The sequence below is a fragment of the Podarcis melisellensis genome, assembly GCF_964234715.1.
Source record: "Podarcis melisellensis genome assembly, chromosome: 6".
Taxonomy (NCBI): domain Eukaryota; kingdom Metazoa; phylum Chordata; class Lepidosauria; order Squamata; family Lacertidae; genus Podarcis; species Podarcis melisellensis.
Window position 1 is genome coordinate 74,933,244 of NC_138538.1, and position 18,045 is coordinate 74,951,288.

At 43.7% G+C, this 18,045-nt stretch overlaps 1 protein-coding gene across 1 annotated transcript in view; it reads left to right on the forward strand.

The window, feature by feature from the left end:
- ABCA4 (ATP binding cassette subfamily A member 4) overlaps positions 1-18,045 on the forward strand; it is a 100,555-nt gene that overhangs the window by 24,905 nt on the left and 57,605 nt on the right. The window contains exons 7-12 of the mRNA XM_081914071.1: positions 1,859-2,056; positions 7,095-7,184; positions 8,175-8,415; positions 9,926-10,065; positions 11,357-11,473; positions 12,314-12,511. Coding sequence (XP_081770197.1) covers positions 1,859-2,056; positions 7,095-7,184; positions 8,175-8,415; positions 9,926-10,065; positions 11,357-11,473; positions 12,314-12,511 — 984 coding nt within the window. The remainder of the gene's footprint in view (positions 1-1,858; positions 2,057-7,094; positions 7,185-8,174; positions 8,416-9,925; positions 10,066-11,356; positions 11,474-12,313; positions 12,512-18,045) is intronic.

Below are 18,045 nucleotides of genomic sequence, written 5' to 3' on the forward strand. Positions count from 1 at the left end.
AGGACACAGATATTAGGTTAATGTTATTGGGCAAATTTAGGCCACAGCTTTATTGGTTACAGAATGTGAGCGGTATTGGCTTAGGCACTGGAATTGACTTGACTATATCTGACTCCTGCCTGTCATGCAGGGAGTCCTGTAAGGGTCAACCACCAGTAGGGGGAGCCCCGTCGGTGCAAATCAACTCGAGCTCCCCCTGGGTTCCCGACGGGGTGATGGCATGGCCCTAGCCTTACCCCGGGCTTCAGACAAGATCCACACCCCCAGATTCCTTTAACGGAATACCCTTAAGCTTGGAGGGGCAGGTGATGGCCACACCTCCCCTCCCCATCATAAGATCAACCAATGCCTAACCTCCAAACCTTATAAAGTTGTGACGATTGCTACGAGGTAGGCGAAAACCAAATGTCCCAAGCCAATTTGCCAAGTGGAAAAATTCCAACCAGGCCCCTCAATGGTGACCAACCTTGCAACATAGCAAGGCCAATGTTGAGAACCTGAAAATAGGGAGGGCAGGCGGGAGATCAAGGAAGTGCACCAGAAGGAAGTTATCTGGCTCAAGCCTTGGTTTAAATGGGTCACGGCCATGCCCCCCAGCCAGCTGATTGGCTGGCTGGATCTATGACAGGTCTGGACCTCTGGGTGATAAGGGACTCTGCCCCCACCCCCGGAGGGGAGTGGGTGGCCACGTGGTCCACCGCAAGTCCTCCCCACTGGGAAGTGGAGCGGATTTCTCAACGCCATGAATTTTATAAATTCTATCACGTCAACTCCTACTTGCCTTTTGTCTATAAACTACAAAATTTCAAGCTTTTTTTAATAGGGGAGTTGCTGCATCCCCTCAATCATTTTGTTCAAAGGGCCATTCTGAGCCCTTTCCAACACTGCAATAACCTTTTTGAGGTGAGCGGTGGCGAAAACTGCACACAGTATTCCAAATATGGTCGCACCACAGATTTGTATAATGGCATTATGAGATTGGCAGTTTTATTTTCAGTTATTCTCCTAATGATTCCAGGCATGGAATTTGCCTTTTTCACAGCTGCCACACACTGGGTCCTCATCAAGCTATCCACTACAACCCCAAGGCCTCATTCCTGGTCTGTCAATGCCAGTTCAAACCCCATGAGCTTATATGTGAAATTTTATTTTATTTTTGCCTCAGCATGCAACACATGCTTACATTGAATTGCATCTGCCATTTTTCCACCCATTTGCTCAGTTTGAAGAGGTTCTTTCGGAGTTCTTCACAATCTCTTTTTGTTTTGATGGCCCTGAACAATTTAGTATAGTCAGCAAACCTGGCCACTACACCGTTCATTCCTAAATCCATATCGTTTAGAGCAGGGCTTTTTTTCCCCAGCCGGAACTCGCTGGAACTCAGTTCTGGCGCCTCTCAGGTGGGCGCCATTGCCATTCTAAGAGAATGAGGGAGGTGTTCATGCTGAGTTCCAGCAACTTTTTTTCTAGAAAAATGGCACTGGTTTAAGGGCAAGTTTAAAAAAACAACACCACAGGTTCCAATACAGAACCTCCTGGAGAACTTTTGTTGTTGGGCAGTATATAAGTATTGAAAACAAACACAAATAAATAAAGGTCTGAGCTGTGCACTGAAGCGAACTGACAGCGATTCTCCACATTGATAAAGAATATGTATGGTTTGTCTTCTTTTTTTAAAAAAAATATTAAGTTTTCCATTTTAACAATCCAATAAGACCACATTAAACATTCAAAATTATACAAATTATATGATAATCAAACAGTCCAAATATTGTGGCAAATTATAAATTTTTGGCAGACTTCCCATGCTCCGAGGTCGGGGGGTTCTAATCTTGTATGGTTTGTCTTTGGCCTACAGTTTGCCTTTGGCGTCCCAGAGTTGACTCTGAAAGATATTGCCTGTAGCCAGGCCCTGCTGAATCGCTTCATTATCTTCAGCAGTCCAGGGGGCTTCCAAGCTGTGCACCAGGCAATGTGTGCCCTTTCCCAGGAGGACCTACAGAAGGTGGAGGACTCTTTGTACGCCAACACAGACTTCTTCAAGCTTTTCCATTTGGTGAGTACTGGATGCCAAAGGCTGATCTTTTTAGATATGGTTACGTTTGTCTTGTTTTTCAAAATTCTTGTTGCTTGGATAGTAGTGCTGCTGCTGTATTTGTCCCAGAGGAAGAGGTAAAATGATTAGATGTTGTTATGTTGCTGGTCTCTGAGAAAAAGGAACCTTAGGTATGCTATACCTGTGGCCCAGCGCCATGGCAGGGGTCCTGTGGGGTCCTGGTTAAGGATTCCTGTGGAAAGGAATGGCTATCTTGGAAACAGGCACGGCTGACTGGCTGGAGGCCTGAACAGATGTATGCCATCCTGCAGCATTTTCCTGCAGGGCAGGCGATCAATAGTTCAGTCGGTTTGAACCCCACATTGGGGAAATGAGTCCTGCATTGCAGGGGGTTGGACTTGAAGACCCTTGTGGTCCCTTCCAACTCTACCATTCTGTGATTCCATAAGAACTGCTTGGTTTGCTATCATTTTATTTTAATTGCTTAAACTTTTGCATAACTCTAGACTACATGATAGCAGGTTGTTGCCATTTTGAATTCATTTATGACATCTCTTACACTTAGTCCCTTTCCAGGACACATTTTTGTTTGTTTGCCCTTCATTTCACACTTGAGATTCTGCCAGAGTTTTATCTTCGGTATCCTTGAGCATGCCTTGCTCTCGTGAGCCGTCAAGATGCGGTTTGGCAGCATCTGTGGTTGAAAACTGGAATTTTGCTCATACTAGGTTTTCCCTGGGAAAGCGGTGGGACAAAATAATAAAATTAATCCACTTGGACTTGGACCTAGAAATCCTGTAGCTGTGCCTAGAACATGTGGCACAAAATGAAGTCTGGATGAGCCCTGGGGTTGTGCAGGCACCCACCCCATACTGTTAATGCACATGGCTGCCCCTAAAGGATCCTGGGAACCGTGATTTGTTCAGATTGCTGGGAATTGAGTGCCACACATGTAACAAACTGCTCACTAAAAATGCACTAACAAACTTCCATGCCAGCAGTGACTGTGGGTTATTTGTACTCATTAGACTATGGGGAGGTAAAGAACGGAAGGGGGAAGGGTTCAGTACCTCCCTTCCTTTTACAGTTAACATAAGACACTCCGCTTCCCCCTTCTTTCAGCAGGGATGGCCTGCTGAAAAATACACATGTGCACACCGCCATTATATCTTAATTGCCCCTTCATGTATATCTGCTGATGTAATTGTGGTTGATGTGGGTTGTCCCGTCCCCCGCCCCCTGCCGCCGCCTGCTACCAGCCTTTCCTTCATTCCCTGAATTCAAGGAGGTTTGGTGTGCGACGTATCTGAAAGATGATATGTGGTTAAACCCTTAAGGGTTTTCTTAAGGAGGGGAAATTAAACATTAAGAGAGAGAGAGAAGGGTAGGGCAAGAGCTGCAAAACTACAGGTGGGAGACAGAGAAGGAATGAGAGTTGGGCTGGTGGAATGAATAGTTGGGGTGGGTTTACGGTTTGAGGAAGAGCCAGGGTGCGTCCAGATGTGACTATTGTGGAACTAGTGCTGCTTACACACACTTTTTTTGCAGTGTCTTTGTGTGATGTTGTTGTAATCATCAATACAATAGCTCATACCTTCAGAAAACTTTTAATCCGGATTTCCTCTTTCTGTGGAAAATCCAATGAGTAAAAATAACCTGTTATATTTTGGCAGCCACTTCTGGCATGGAAGTTTGTTAGAGCTTTTTCTTTTTAAGTGAGTAGTTTGTCATGTGTGTGATGAATGATGTTTTAGTTAGTGGCCTCTAATGATAACAGCCTCTACTTCTGTTTGCTCCTCACCTGTGTGCAACCTAGTCTTCCCATGTTCAACACTCTAACCATTTTGCAGAGGGACAAAACAATGACAATGCAGCAGAGGCATTCTGTTAACTTTCGCCCACTTAGGCATGGGCTTTTGTGGACAGCAAATAGCAGACAGCAGTGAATATCCATGACTGTAAAAACAGAAATGAATGGAAGTGAATGCATGAAATGCACACACAGAAAAATTGGCCCCAAATTGTGATATGAAGCCCCTGTCAGTAAGGAGTCAGAAGGGAGATGGAGGGAGATTTCTACTAGATCTTTTTCCTTGGGAAAAGTTTGCAAGATCTTGTCGGCAGATTGATGTGGGGGTGAAGGGGAAGACTTGGGGAGAAGGCTATATGACTGGAGTGTTCACTACACATTCACACAGAGAGAATAGTACAGTTGTGTGTGTGTGTGTGTGTGTGTGTGTGTGTGTTTTCTTTCTGGCAAAGCAAAGGGTAGAGCTGAAGGAGGAAAGGCTGTGTTTACAAATGTCAGAGTCAGCACATTCTTCAGATTTCCTCCAGAAGTGTTCAGCAGACTAGTACCAGGGACGGAAAATGTGGGCAGTGGGAATCAGCCAAGGCTGTTTTGTGGAGGCCCAGGCAGAATGTGAGGAGGGCAGAGCAAAACGTATCCACAGGACTGCTTTTGTGTTTATGTTGGATGTCATTGTGCGCTGCAAAACTTTTCAGGTGAGCGGAAGGCATAGCAGAGTCTTAATGATCTCTCCATCGTTCTGCCTTCAGAGGCTACAGAGAAAACATCAACAGTAGCTCAGGGCTGTTTGGGTTACAGGCGTTCCTGTTCACTGTACACGACAGGTTATAAATACCAGCATGTGTGCACTGTAAAACTGTCAATTTGTCAGGTCCCTGACAGCCTGAAAGTGATCTGTGCTTTTCTCCCATTCTGTGTTAGTCTGCTGCCTGGAAGGAATGATGCCTTCAGCAGAATAGCTAGTCCCCGCACAAACCTTTTCAACTTTCAATCTGATTTAGGGCTTTTTACAACTCTGCCCCAAGGATATGAAATGTGAACTTTGCCTGCAAAGCAAATACTCTGGTGTCAGAGTTTACCTCAGCCTACACTCGGGTGAACGATTGTTGCCCCCTGGAAGGGAATTCATTGTTATGGTTTGAAGGTAATTCTGGCATTGATTTCCTATCTTTAACCTCTGAGGTAAGATAGGCAGGGCATCGGCAGAGCTACTGTGAAGAAATTGACCACAGATACTGGTGGGCCTCAAAATGAGCTCACAATTTGGCCATCACCTCAACTCTTCAGTCATTTTGGAAGCTGCCTTATACCAAGCCTTATACCATATACCTGATTATATGAACATGAAAAGAGTCTGCTGGATCAGGCCAATGATCCAACTAATCCTGCATCCTGTTCTCACAGTGTCCAGCAAGCAGGATACGAGCACAAGAGCACTCTCCCCTCCTGTGTTTTCCAGTAACTGACATTCAGGAGTGTTGCTGCCTCTAGCTGTGGTCACATGAAAAATCAAATTCTTCCGAGACGTTCTAAAGGATGGTTGAATATTTTAACTAATCCAAGTCACTGGTGGGAGTGTGGGAGTGTGTGACAGAGCAAGGAAATGAACAGAGAGCAATATGGATTAGGCAAATTCTTAAAATTCCTTGTCTGCCCTGCAAAATCACTCACCGCAAAATTTCCTGGTCTGACTGGACTTTCTCATAAGGTGACAGGCCATGAATACTAGAGAGGCCTCCCTTGTAATCTATGGTATGTGTGATGCCACAGAATGATGCATTCTGAAATAATTTCAGCAAGCCAGAAAGACGATACCTGCAGGGTAAAAAGGGAGTGGATCATGTTTGGAATATGTGATTCCCCACAGCCTGCAGGGTGGGAACAATAGCAACACCGCTCATGCTTTCTTCTTGCACATCCAGGAAAAGAAGTGGAAGTCTTTCAGATGTCACAAGATCCTGGCCAGCACTACAGGGTCCAATCCACTTTGCCACATCTAGAAATGCTTGTCCCCTAATAGGATAGCTATATTGTTGGGTGGCAAGCATGGAATCAGGTCTGTTTCCATTGCTTTCCATAACAAACTCAATCATCTGATCATGGTCCTGCTGCTGTTATCCTGAGTTCATCACATATTGCTTGCTGGCTTAATGGTCAGTAAACAGAAGCAGTAGTGGTGCATGTTTTGGGACAGTGGCAAAATCAGGGCTATGAGTTGGCATCCTATGCTGAAAGCAGCCCTTGTAGAAATCAGTAACCTGCTTGTAAACCATGAGATTTGATGAATATGCATGTGCTACAAAGTACAAACTTTAGATACTCCGCAGAATGTTGTCCATTCGTGGATAGATAATGTACTAAACAAAGTCAAATGAAAACTGATCAGTCTAGGCATTGTATGCAAATCCTAGGAATTCTGTAGATTTCCAAGTAAAATCTAAAATGTTTCCAAGTTAGGAAACAGGAGGACACATGGAAAGGCATCGTGCTTTCCTTAGGCATTGCATCGTTGATAAAATCATAGAACTGTTGAGTTGGAAGGGACCCTGAGGATAATCTCCATCAGTGCAGGAATCACAACTAAAATATTCATGACAGATGGACATACCAACCTCTGCTTTAAAACCTCCAGCGAAGGAGAGTCCACCACCTTCCAAGGGAGTCTGTTCCATTGTTGAACAGCTCTTACCTTAAGTTCTTTGTGATGATGATCCTAGGAATTCTGTGGTTGAGATTAAACAACAAGAAGTCATGATTATTTGAGCCTGTATGAATTTTGTGTTCAGGGTGTGTTAGGGTGTTCAGGACCAACCCAAACCATTTTGCTGCCTGAGATGAAGGACAAGGTGGAGCCACCCCCCATTCCATGTACACAACCTGACGGGATGGACAATTGCATCTTACCTTGAAACTTCCTCCACTCGGGCCAAGTACAGCAGGTTAGCTTACGAAGCACAGGGCAGGCCATACAGATCTATTTCTTTCTCTTCATCATTTTTTGCCTGATGATGTTTCCTTGTAGTAGGGCTGGCCCTAAGGGGGTCTTTTCCCTGATTAGAGAAATGGCATTGTCTTCTTATAGAGAGTTGGAAAAGGGCAACTCGGATGACCAAGACATTGGAGGTTTGGAAACACAGCCTAGGAGGCCAGCACAAGCTAGCTCCTGACTCTGAAAGCATTTAGGTAGATACTAGTCAGGTCTCACCAGCATTCACTTTTCTTTTACAGCTTCCCACCGTGTTAGACGGCAATGCTCAAGGTGCTGATCTACAAATGTGGGGACGAGTGCTTTCTAATGTGTCCCAAGCCGTGCAAGAGGTAACACTTTAGCATTGTGGGGTATGGAAAAGAGTGCAACTGGCATAAAAATTGAGTAAGGAACTTGTAAGGAATTTGCGTTGGACACAGGCGGGCATCCTTATGCAGTGAATTTAAACATGCCAACTGCTTGGGCAGTTTAATAATTTCACCCACTGGTTTTCCTTAATGCTTGTTCCGGCTGCCTGTGACTTATTAAGAAACCATGCATTATACAGATCTGCACCTTCAGTGTCCTGGTAACTGATTGCATATTCCTCTATGTTAAACAAACCTGCAACTAAAAAGCTAGCTCAGCAGGAAGAAGACGAGGCTAGAATCTTACCCTCTGATGTGCACTAGCTTTTCATTTGAGCACACTATTTTCACATGAGGTAGAATTCCAAAATGGTTTCCACCATCTGAAGTTTGAAGTGGTGAAGTTCACCGTACAACCTACATTTCTGAATCCAGCTTCAGACTGACTAACAGTGATCTCTAATCTGATATATCCAGAACCTATATAGGACATCTGATAATACGCTGCTCTTTGTCTCCATGTATGAGGGTGCTGTTTCAGCTCATTCTCTGCTGTTATATACCTTGCCTGACTTCCAAACCTCCTTTCGGGTTTGGTCTACAGATTCCGTTGCTTATCTCTGCATGCCCACTTGATGATGATTAACAAGCAACCCTTAGTAATGCACTCAGATGTGACTATCTTTAGTCTTCACGTTCCTGATCAAACCTGCATCTTGCCTCAGTGCAGCTTGATACTTCTTTCAAACACCATAATACCAGTTCAGCACCTTTTTTTTGTATTTAGGAGGGGCATAGCCAAAGATGTCCTTAATTAGAGTAGAAGAGAGCAGGAGCAGTGTTTGTTACTTTTAAAAAAGCAAAAAGCCTTGAAGAGGGCAAGTTTGCTGCAGTGGGCATATTGTTCATCTTTATTATTCCTTTCTGTTCTTAGTATAACCATTCATTTAAAAACGCTTTGTTTCATTGCAGCTGGCACATAGGCCAAGTGTTCAGGACCTTTTATCGATCCTACAACCGCTTCTGCAAGATGGGCAGCCTGTGTCCTTATGGCAGCTGATGAGCTCATTATCTGATCTTCTCTGTGGCTACCCAGAGGGAGGTGGTTCCAGAATAATCTCTCTCAATTGGTACGAAGACAATAATTACAAGGCCTTCCTTGGGGTTGACTCCACGAAGAAGGAATCCATTTATGTGTATGACAACACAACCAGTAAGTCCCCCACCCCATTGGCTGTGCTTCATGTAGGCTTGTATTATAAGATTAAGACTGATAATGCCACTGTTACGCCATTACAGTGGTACCTCAGGTTAAGTACTTAATTCGTTCCGGAGGTCCGTTCTTAACCTGAAACTGTTCTTAACCTGAAGCACCACTTTAGTTAATGGGGCCTCCTGCTGCTGCCGCACCACCGGAGCCCGATTTCTGTTCTTATCTTGAAGCAAAGTTCTTAACCTGAAGCACTATTTCTGGGTTAGTGGAGTGTGTAACCTGAAGCGTATTTAACCTGAAGCGTATGTAACCCGAGGTACCACTGTAGTTGTTTCAGGAATTTCACCTAACAACTTAATCCATGCAAAGGCATAAAGCAGCTAGAATCATTAGGGCAGGAACTTGTGTGTGCGTTTGTTAGCAATGCAAGGTTGCTGTCATTTTAAGATTTGCCTACATTACCTGAAAGAGGCGCTTCAGTGAGACAGACTCCAAAATTGGCATTACGGCCAGGGGTGGGGAACTCCAATGCGGCCTTCCCGGTCTATCTAGCCCCATTTCCCCCAAAACTTGGGTCTCCAGCTGCTTTTGTACTACAATTCCCAACATCCCTGAACACTGGTGTTGCTAACTAGGGATGGTGAGAGTTGTAGTCCAAAAACTGACCTGGCTCTTAGGAATCTTCTGTGGCCGTAGCCACAGTCTCCTCATTAGCCTTGCATCAGGCTGGAATGTGTCCTTGAGCTCTGATTATGCCTCTTGCTTGTCTGAATGGACAACACAGAGGTCCTCGTGGTTTGGAAGAAAGGAGGCGTGTGTGTGTGTAGAAACTCAGCTACTGTAAAGTTGACCTTTGTTGCTCCGTCCACTTTCACCTTGTTGTGAGGCCCTCAGAACGCTGACCAGAAGGGAGTGCTTCCCTAAGGTGGAAGAAGGTTCTCCACCCCTGCTATGTTAGGACAAGGGTGGGAAACCCTTTCCAGGGTGCCACATTCCCTTGTGAACAGCCCTCATCATCTGGAGTAGCGTTTCTCAACTGTTGGGTTCACAGATGTTGTTGGACTACAACTCCTATCATCCATACCCAGCAAGGACAGCAGCCAGGGATGATGGGAGTGGTATTCCAACAACATCTGGGGACCCACGGTTGATAAAGGCTAACCTGGAGGCCACCACCACCGCCTGGATGGCACCAGTTTTGGAAAAGGCTGCTTAGTTCTGCTGCTGCCGTTGTACTGCTGCTGTAAAATGAGCTCAATAAAACCCTGGAATTTCCGTCCTTTAGGTTTCAGTCAAGTAGTATTACACTGCTCTTTTAACTAAAGGCATGGCGGCTGCATAGATGCAACCTGAACCTTTTTTGCTCTGTTTGCTGAGTTCCTAGAAACTGGTGTAGCTGCAATTTTCTGTTGGTAAGATGGAAAGGCTAGCCTGCAGAATGTCGTGAACAATTAAAAACTGGGCCAGTGTTATATAACGTATCTCCTTTCCCCTCCCTCTCCTCCAACAGCTTCCTTTTGTAACACATTGATCCAGACTATGGAATCAAATCCTTTAACCAAAATAGCCTGGAGGGCTATGAAACCATTATTGATGGGGAAAATCCTCTTTGCTCCAGATTCACCTGCCGTTCACGAGATACTGAAGAATGTAAGTTATTTTCTCTCTGCTACACCTATGCACCTGCAGTGTTTATAACTTGAGCGCTTTGCAAGAGAGGTCCATTGAACAAGTGGCAACCAAGCTGTTGCTGCAGGCAACAACAGACCTTTTCCCCCTTGAGAAAATGTAACGTGGCCTTTGAACTCAGGACTGGGGAGGAAAGGGGGAAGCCCAGCCTCTTTTAGTTTTCTAATACTTATCATTTGGGTTTTTTAAAAAAAGAAATCCATGTAGTTACTATAGCAGATCTTTTTCTGCTTGCTGATGCAAACCCAGGATTGCAAAAATTGGAATGAAGCAGAATTGGTACGCAGTGGTACCTCGGGTTAAGTACTTAATTCGTTCCGGAGGTCTGTTCTTAACCTGAAACTGTTCTTAACCTGAAGCACCACTTTAGCTAATGGGGCCTCCTGCTGCCACTGCGCCACCGCTGCACGATTTATGTTCTCATCCTGAAGCAAAGTTCTTAACCTGAAGCACTATTTCTGGGTTAGTGGAGTCTGTAATCTGAAGTGTATGTAACCTGAAGCGTATGTAACCTGAGTTACCACTGTAAATAATACACAAGGCCACTTTCTAATTTATTTTACTGCACTGATATCCCATGTTTTTTGGCCCACCCAGAGACCAGTTGCAGTAATGAAATAACAAAGCACCAATCTATATCACAATAACTGTTCAGGTTCTTAAGTTTCACATGAATTCACTCTCCCTGTTCAGGCATTATTCAAAAGTATGGGGAGGGGAATAATGTGCAGAATGTGGGTGCAGAATGCATGCCTCTCCCGCTGTCCCACAAAAACTTGTCCTCACCAGCACCAGCCCCAACTCTTGCAGATTGGGCAGGGCTGTCTGAAAGGGGGGTTATTTGTGCATTCCCCTGAACATGCTTAGACTCCTCCCTGCTTTCTGAGTTCCTGGCTGCAGAAGGGCTTCAAGTGCCTTCAGCCAAACACATGAAAACTTCTCCCTTCAGATATTCCCACTCAATATGTGAATGTTCAGGTGAAGCCACTGGTGATATTAGGGGCCGGGGTCTCATTCCCAAGGCACGTTACTGCCACATGAATATTGCCACATTATCAATAGGCATTTGTATTCTGAAGGCAGCAGAAATACGGATTTAATGTTCGACTGTTCAGTAATTGCTTAGGGATGCTGTAGCTCTGGGTTTCCTGGGTTGAGGGGTTTGGACTAGCTGGTGTCTAAGACTATCCCCAAATCTTCTGTTTTTCCTATGATTCTTTCTTCCTCTCCCTCCTGCAACTTCCTAACTCAGGCAAATTCCACATTTGAGGAACTTGTGCGCCTCAGACTCTTGACTAAAGCCTGGAAGGAAGTGGGACCCCAAGTGTGGAGCTTCTTTCAAGACAGTGTGCAAATGAACATGATCCGGGTATGTGCAGGATACCTTACTTGGTATGGGAAGGGAACTGGAATCCATTAGGCAGAGTGATGTGATTGCTTCAGACAGCAGGTGCTGGGGTGGCAGCAATCTCTCCTGTCCCCCATTCCTAATGGGACTCCCAAGCTATCTTGCTGTCCTCAGGTACAATGGACGATGCTGTCATACCTGAAGGGTCAACTGTTAGTTCAGAGTCTGTACTTCAAATGGGAGGAAGTATCTTGTCCCTTTGCCTCAGACAGCACTATGTCTTGAGCTAACCCCAGCTACAAGGGCTAATATAGTGTTGCCAAAGTTGTTGAGCTCAAAAATATATATGAAGTTTTTGAGCTAATTCGCCAAAACCTAAACTTCCAACATGGGTTGCCATATGCCCATTTTTCCTTTGGACATTTCAGTGATTTCCACCTGGACACGGTTTCCAACTGCTGTATTCTGGATATGTCCGGGAAATTCCAGATATATAGCAGCCCATGTTGGGTGTCTTTGGTTATGACTGGTCTGGAGAAGGGGCTATGCTGCCACACCCATGTGTTCTATCTACCTCAAAGCCAGTGAACACAAGGGCAATTAAGGTTTAGCCTCTAAGTAGCTGGTTAGGGCAAAGGGGTCAGACCTAGGCAGGATTACGGTTTGGGTTCCTCTACACCTGTGTGGATTGTTGGTGTCTGATTCTGACCTTTCCCTAGACTGAATTATCCATGTAGGCTTAGTGGCAGGTAATTCTTCCCTTGGAGTTACCAAGGTTGCAGTTTCCCAGGTGATAGGATACAAACGCATGTACAAATATAAAATGTTAAATTAAAATTAAATTAAATGTTTCTTCCCTAGGACACTTTGCAAAACCCTACGGTGAAAGGCTTCTTAAATGAGCAGCTGGGTTCTGAAGGTTTCACTGCAGAAGATGTGATCAATTTTCTCTACAATGGGCCACCAGAGAGAAGAAGGGAAGGCATGGTGAACTTCGATTGGAGGGATGTCTTCAGTGTTGCCAACCAGGCTCTGCATATGGTCCACGAGTACCTGCAGGTAAGACTGGTATCTTTTTCAATAGGAGGATGGATGCTCATGACAGTATTAGAACATCAATGCTCTAACATTTAGAAAAATAAGAATTAATAGAAAGCATACAGGACACACAGACAATGTTTGGAAGATCTCTTTCCTATAGTAAAGCAGTAGCTTTCAATCCTGCCAGCCAGCCAGCCAAACTGCAGAGTTTTTAGGCTGTGTGTGTGCTGTTCAGGGTCATAACTTTCACCATCTAGGGAGCTGGCATTGGGGCTGATTTGGGCAAACAATGTATTTGCAGTTTCAATTGAAGTTTACAGTCCACAATGCAAATTCTAAAAGACAAAGAAGGAATAAGCATGCAGCCATAAGTAAAAAAAAAACTCTGGAATACCAGTGTGGTGATTTTCGATCAAGAGACATGGGGGCATGATAAATAAATTAATTCAGTAATTAAGGGCTTCTGTGAAGCCAAGGAAAGGAGGCTCCCCAATCCGTCTTGGCATGATTCACTGCTCTGGTCTTGCTTCCTTGCAATCAGGGTTTGTAGTTCTGCCACAGATCCATATTGAGTGTGATTGGATCATTTCTGACGCAAGGCCGCTGCAAAATTACCTGACCTCAGAGGAAAATAACTATTGTGTCTGAATGAATTACCTGCCTAGGCCTGCTCCTTCGAGCCCAGAGGTGCACCCAACAGTGATGCACACAGAAGCATGGGGGGTTGACTCCACTGCAGTGGGAAGGGTAATTCTTACGGGTGGCGCTGTGGTCTAAACCACTCAGCCTCTTGGGCTTGCCAATCAGAAGGTTGATGGTTCAAATCTCTGTGACAGGGTGAGCTCCCGTTGCTTTGTTCCAGCTCCTGCCAGCTTAGCAGTTCGAAAGCACACCAGTATAAGTAGATGAATAGGTACCACTGTAGCAGGAAGGTAAAGGCTGTTTCTGTGCACTCTGGCACTCGTCACAGTGTCCCGTTGTGCCAGAAGTGGTTTAGTCATGCTGGCCACATGACCCAGAAAGCTGTCTGCGGACAAACACCGGTTACCTCGGCCTGAAGCGAGATGAGCGCCACATCCCCATAGTCACCTTTGACTGGACTTAACCATCCAGGGTTCCTTTACCTTTTACTTTTTCTTACTGTAATACACTTGAGACCAAACATAAGCATATAATATGCCTCCAATTTTAATTCAGATGAGGACTTACTTGATGGAAACCTCCCCCATGAGAAGAGCTCACAAACAAACAAAACCAAGCATGTCTAAGGGAAGGCTAGACTAGAATTTGTCTCACTGGGTCTAGTTTTCTGTGTCTTCCAACTTCCAGATCCTATTACTCCCTGGCCAATTCCATCTCCTTGGTCCCATTGGGAAAAAGAAACAGAAACATACATTTTCTCCCATGGGGTCCAAAGAAGCAATTTGGAGGTTGAAAACCAACTAAGAGGGAAGGGTTAAGACTTGGATCCCAGTTTTACTGCTTGGGAGGCTGGTTTAGATTTGAAAAGGAAAAGGGGGGGCAAGGAGAATTGCATGTGATGTATGAAGGAAGAGTTGGCTTAAAAGCAAGTACAGTGGTACCTTGGTTCTCAGACTTAATCTGTTCTGGAAGTCGGTTCCAAAACCAAAGCGTTCCAAAACCAAGGTGTGTTTTCCCATAGAAAGTAATGCAAAATGGATTAATCCTTTCCAGACTTTTAAAAACTACCCTAGAACAGCAATTTAACATGATTTTTTCTATCTCACGATACCATTGATCCATAAAATGAAAGCAGTAATCAATGTAATGTACTATAAAATGAATAAAACAGTATGGAAGATGAGAAAAATTAAAATTAACATTTTTCTTACCTGCACTGATGGTAGTCATTGTTTGGATGGGGGACTTTTATCCATTTCCTTAGTCAAACAATCAATCAGTAGCTGACCTGGGTTCCACATGGTCACAAAAACAAATTAACCGAGAAAGCCTCAAAAACAAAAACACAAAATAAATTGCAAAAACAAAAGCGCCAAACTTAATCCGTTCCGGAAGTCTTGTTTGATTTCCGAAATGTTCAAAAACCAAGGTGCAGCTTCTGATTGGTGCAGGTGCCCTGGGAACAATAGCTGACAGCCACATTGGACGTTCGGCTTCCAAAAAACATTCAAAAACCAGAAAACTTACTTCCGTGTTTTCGGTGTTTGAGAACCAAGGCGTTTGAGAACCAAGGTACCACTTTATATGAATAGTCTGCTGATAGTGTCCTCTTGTTTTGGAATTGTGTAGCTTCTTATGTGTAAAATTGTGGTACTCTTTTTTGTGGGGGAAGGTCCGCAGTTATTGGGCATTGATCTTGCTTGGGTTTGGGAGGAGGGAGGTCTTGCTAACAAAGCAAAAAGTATGCTACAGAGGTGAACTTTTGGCATGGAGCAGGATGAGAGTTGAGTAGAACAATGGCTTGATTGCTTCCCCAGGGGTTTTAAAGAGAGGTCTTGGCAGGCATTAATTATGGGCCCCATATCTTTCTGACTTAAGACTTTGGGCGAGGCAGACTTCACTTGGATAATGGGAGAAAGCAACTTGATGTGAACAATTATTTGTAAGCATTTGTTGCTAGCTCTGATAGTTCCAACACACTTACGTTTTGTTTAAAAAACTGATTTTATTGGATTTCTGTGTTGCCACTCTGAATAGCTCAGGGAAGCATACAAAAAAATGATCCGGAGCCTTGAAGCTTACAATAGAAAGAGATTTAGAAAACACCCTGTATGTGTCTATGTTGTTGAAGAAGGTGGAACCTAAGCTGTTTGACTAAGCAGTTTTAAATCAATCTCTGTTTGGGCATTCATTTATATGCATTTCAAAACTGAGCATGCAATGGTATCCTGCTAGGGTCCAGAGCCTACTGACCGTCTAACTTGATGGCTTCTCCTTACCGAATTATAAATGCTAAGTGCTATAAAAAACACTAAGTATTTTTGTGGCTGTTTTAATTAACTTCTAGTTACAACTGAAAAATATAAAGGGAAGGGTTCATCCACTTGAAGATACCTTTGGTGGCATAACTTTCTGGAGACTCTGGGCTCCCATTGAATCTGTTGCTGCCTTTCCTCTTGAAGTGCAGGTGACAAAGGCTGAGCATCTAGGGTCAGGCCAGGTCTTGGTCTATGCTCAGATGGGTTATCAGTGGGGCTCAGGTAAGACATCAGAATCCTTTGAAGAGTCCTGTGCCTCTTCTTCAAAGGATTCTGATTGTGCAGGATCCTGACAACTGTCACTTGGTCAGTCTTCCCCACTATGGTGAGACGTATTTCTGTTTATATTATAGTTATTACTTTCCTGATTTGCATCAATACAGATTAATTTTGGGCAATGTTTTTGTCATCTTTTTTGTTATCAATGTCCACTTTTCAGTGATAGAACTGTACAATGTTCCTTTTTACATACGAGCATAATTATAATACATCGCTTTTTGTTGATCATCCACTAAAAAGCGATATAGCCTTGACATATCCTTTAAGTAAGGCATATTTTGGAATATCATCAGTTTAGTTAAAACAGGATCCTTACTATTCAGAGGTGCTTCCCCCACCCTCCCCCACCATTTAAAACAACATAAGAAAAGTTTCCCAGAAGTAGCCAGTCTTTTAGCCAGCAGAAAGCTGCGGCTTCATAATACAACTTTAAGTCTGGCAGGGCAAAGCCCCCTCTTTCTTTTGCGTCCGTTAATATCTTAAACTTAATTCTGGGCTTTTTGCCCTGCCAGACAAATTTGGAGATATCTTTCTGCCACTTCCGGAAGCACTCCGTTTTATCTACAATCTGCAATGTCTGAAACAAAAATAACATTTTTGGCAATACATTCATCTTAATAGCAGCTATTCGACCTAACAATGAAAGTTTCAATTTTGACCAGCTATCCAAGTCTCTCTTAATTTCAGACCAACATTTTTCATAATTATCTTTAAACAGACTCAAATTCTTTGCTGTTATGTTTACCCCTAGGTATTTAACTTTCTTAACCACAGTTAACTCTGTCTCTCTCTGAAACCGTTCCGACTCAATATCTGTCAAGTTTTTTCCCAACACCTTGGTTTTTTGCTTATTTAGTTTAAATCCCGCCACCCGACCAAAATCTTGGATTAGTTGTAGTACTCTTTTCGTACTAGATTCTGGCTCCTGTAATGTCAGAACTAAGTCATCTGCAAACGCTTTAAGTTTGTATTGTTTCGCTCCGACCTGTATCCCTTCCACCAACCTGTCCCCTCTAATCGTGTTCAAGAGCACCTCCAGGACCGAGATAAATAATAACGGGGAAATCGGACAGCCTTGTCGTGTTCCTTTTTCAATTTTAAACTCTTCTGTAACCACATTGTTAACTATCAGTTTAGCTTTTTGTTCTGAATATATTGCATCAATCCCATTCTCAAACCCCCGGCCCACTCCCATTTCTTTTAAATTCCCTTTCATAAACTTCCAGGAATTCCCTTTCATAAACTTCCAGACTGGCTACTTCTGGAGGACACGGATGTGCTGGATTTGGAAGGTTTTAACAATGCATTTGGATGGCATGCATATTTATGGTACGACAAGGTTAAGATCAACAAGGTCTTTAAGAACCATATTGTCAGAAAAGCAATATTTAATGTCTGGACAAGATACAAAGACTTATTAGAAAACAAAACACCGAGGTGGCTGTCACCTTTGGAGGCTAAGGCCCGAAAAAGACCCAATATGGAGGCCAACTGGCCAAAATATTGGGAAATACTAGAAAGGGATGGAGACAATTGGAAACTGCAGAGTTTAGAGAAAATGAAAGATAAAGTGCGAGACTGGTTACACTATGCTCAGCTTAAGGAAGTGTTTAAGATTGATAAAAAGTTAGGATTCCAGGTGGAGAAATCGAAACTGGAGACAGAACTGCTAGAACCTAAGACCAAGGTACTTTCAAAAATGTATAACTTGTTGCTGAAATGGAACACACAAGACGAATTGGTTAAATCGGCTATGATAAAGTGGGCCCAGGATATTGGGCACAACATTATGTTTGAGGACTGGGAAAGGTTATGGACCACCGGGTTGAACTTCACAGCATGTAATGCTCTGAAGGAAAATGTAATGAAAATGATATATAGATGGTACATGACCCCAGTGAAATTGGCTAAAATATACCATTCGTCTGATAACAAATGTTGGAAATGTAAGGAAAATGAAGGAACATTCTTTCACCTCTGGTGGACCTGCCCTAAAGTGAAGGCCTTTTGGGAAATGATATACAATGAGTTAAAAAAGGTATTTAAGTATACCTTCACCAAGAAACCAGAGGCCTTCCTTCTGGGCATGGTCGGCCAGAACGTGTTAAAGAAGGACAGAACATTTTTTATGTACGCTACAACGGCGGCAAGGATACTTATTGCTAAGAGCTGGAAAACCCAAGATCTACCAACACTGGAAGAATGGCAGATGCAGCTGATGGACTATATGCAACTGGCTGAGATGACTGGCAGAATCCGCGACCTGGGAGAGGAGAGGGTTGAAGAAGACTGGAAGAAATTTAAGATTTATTT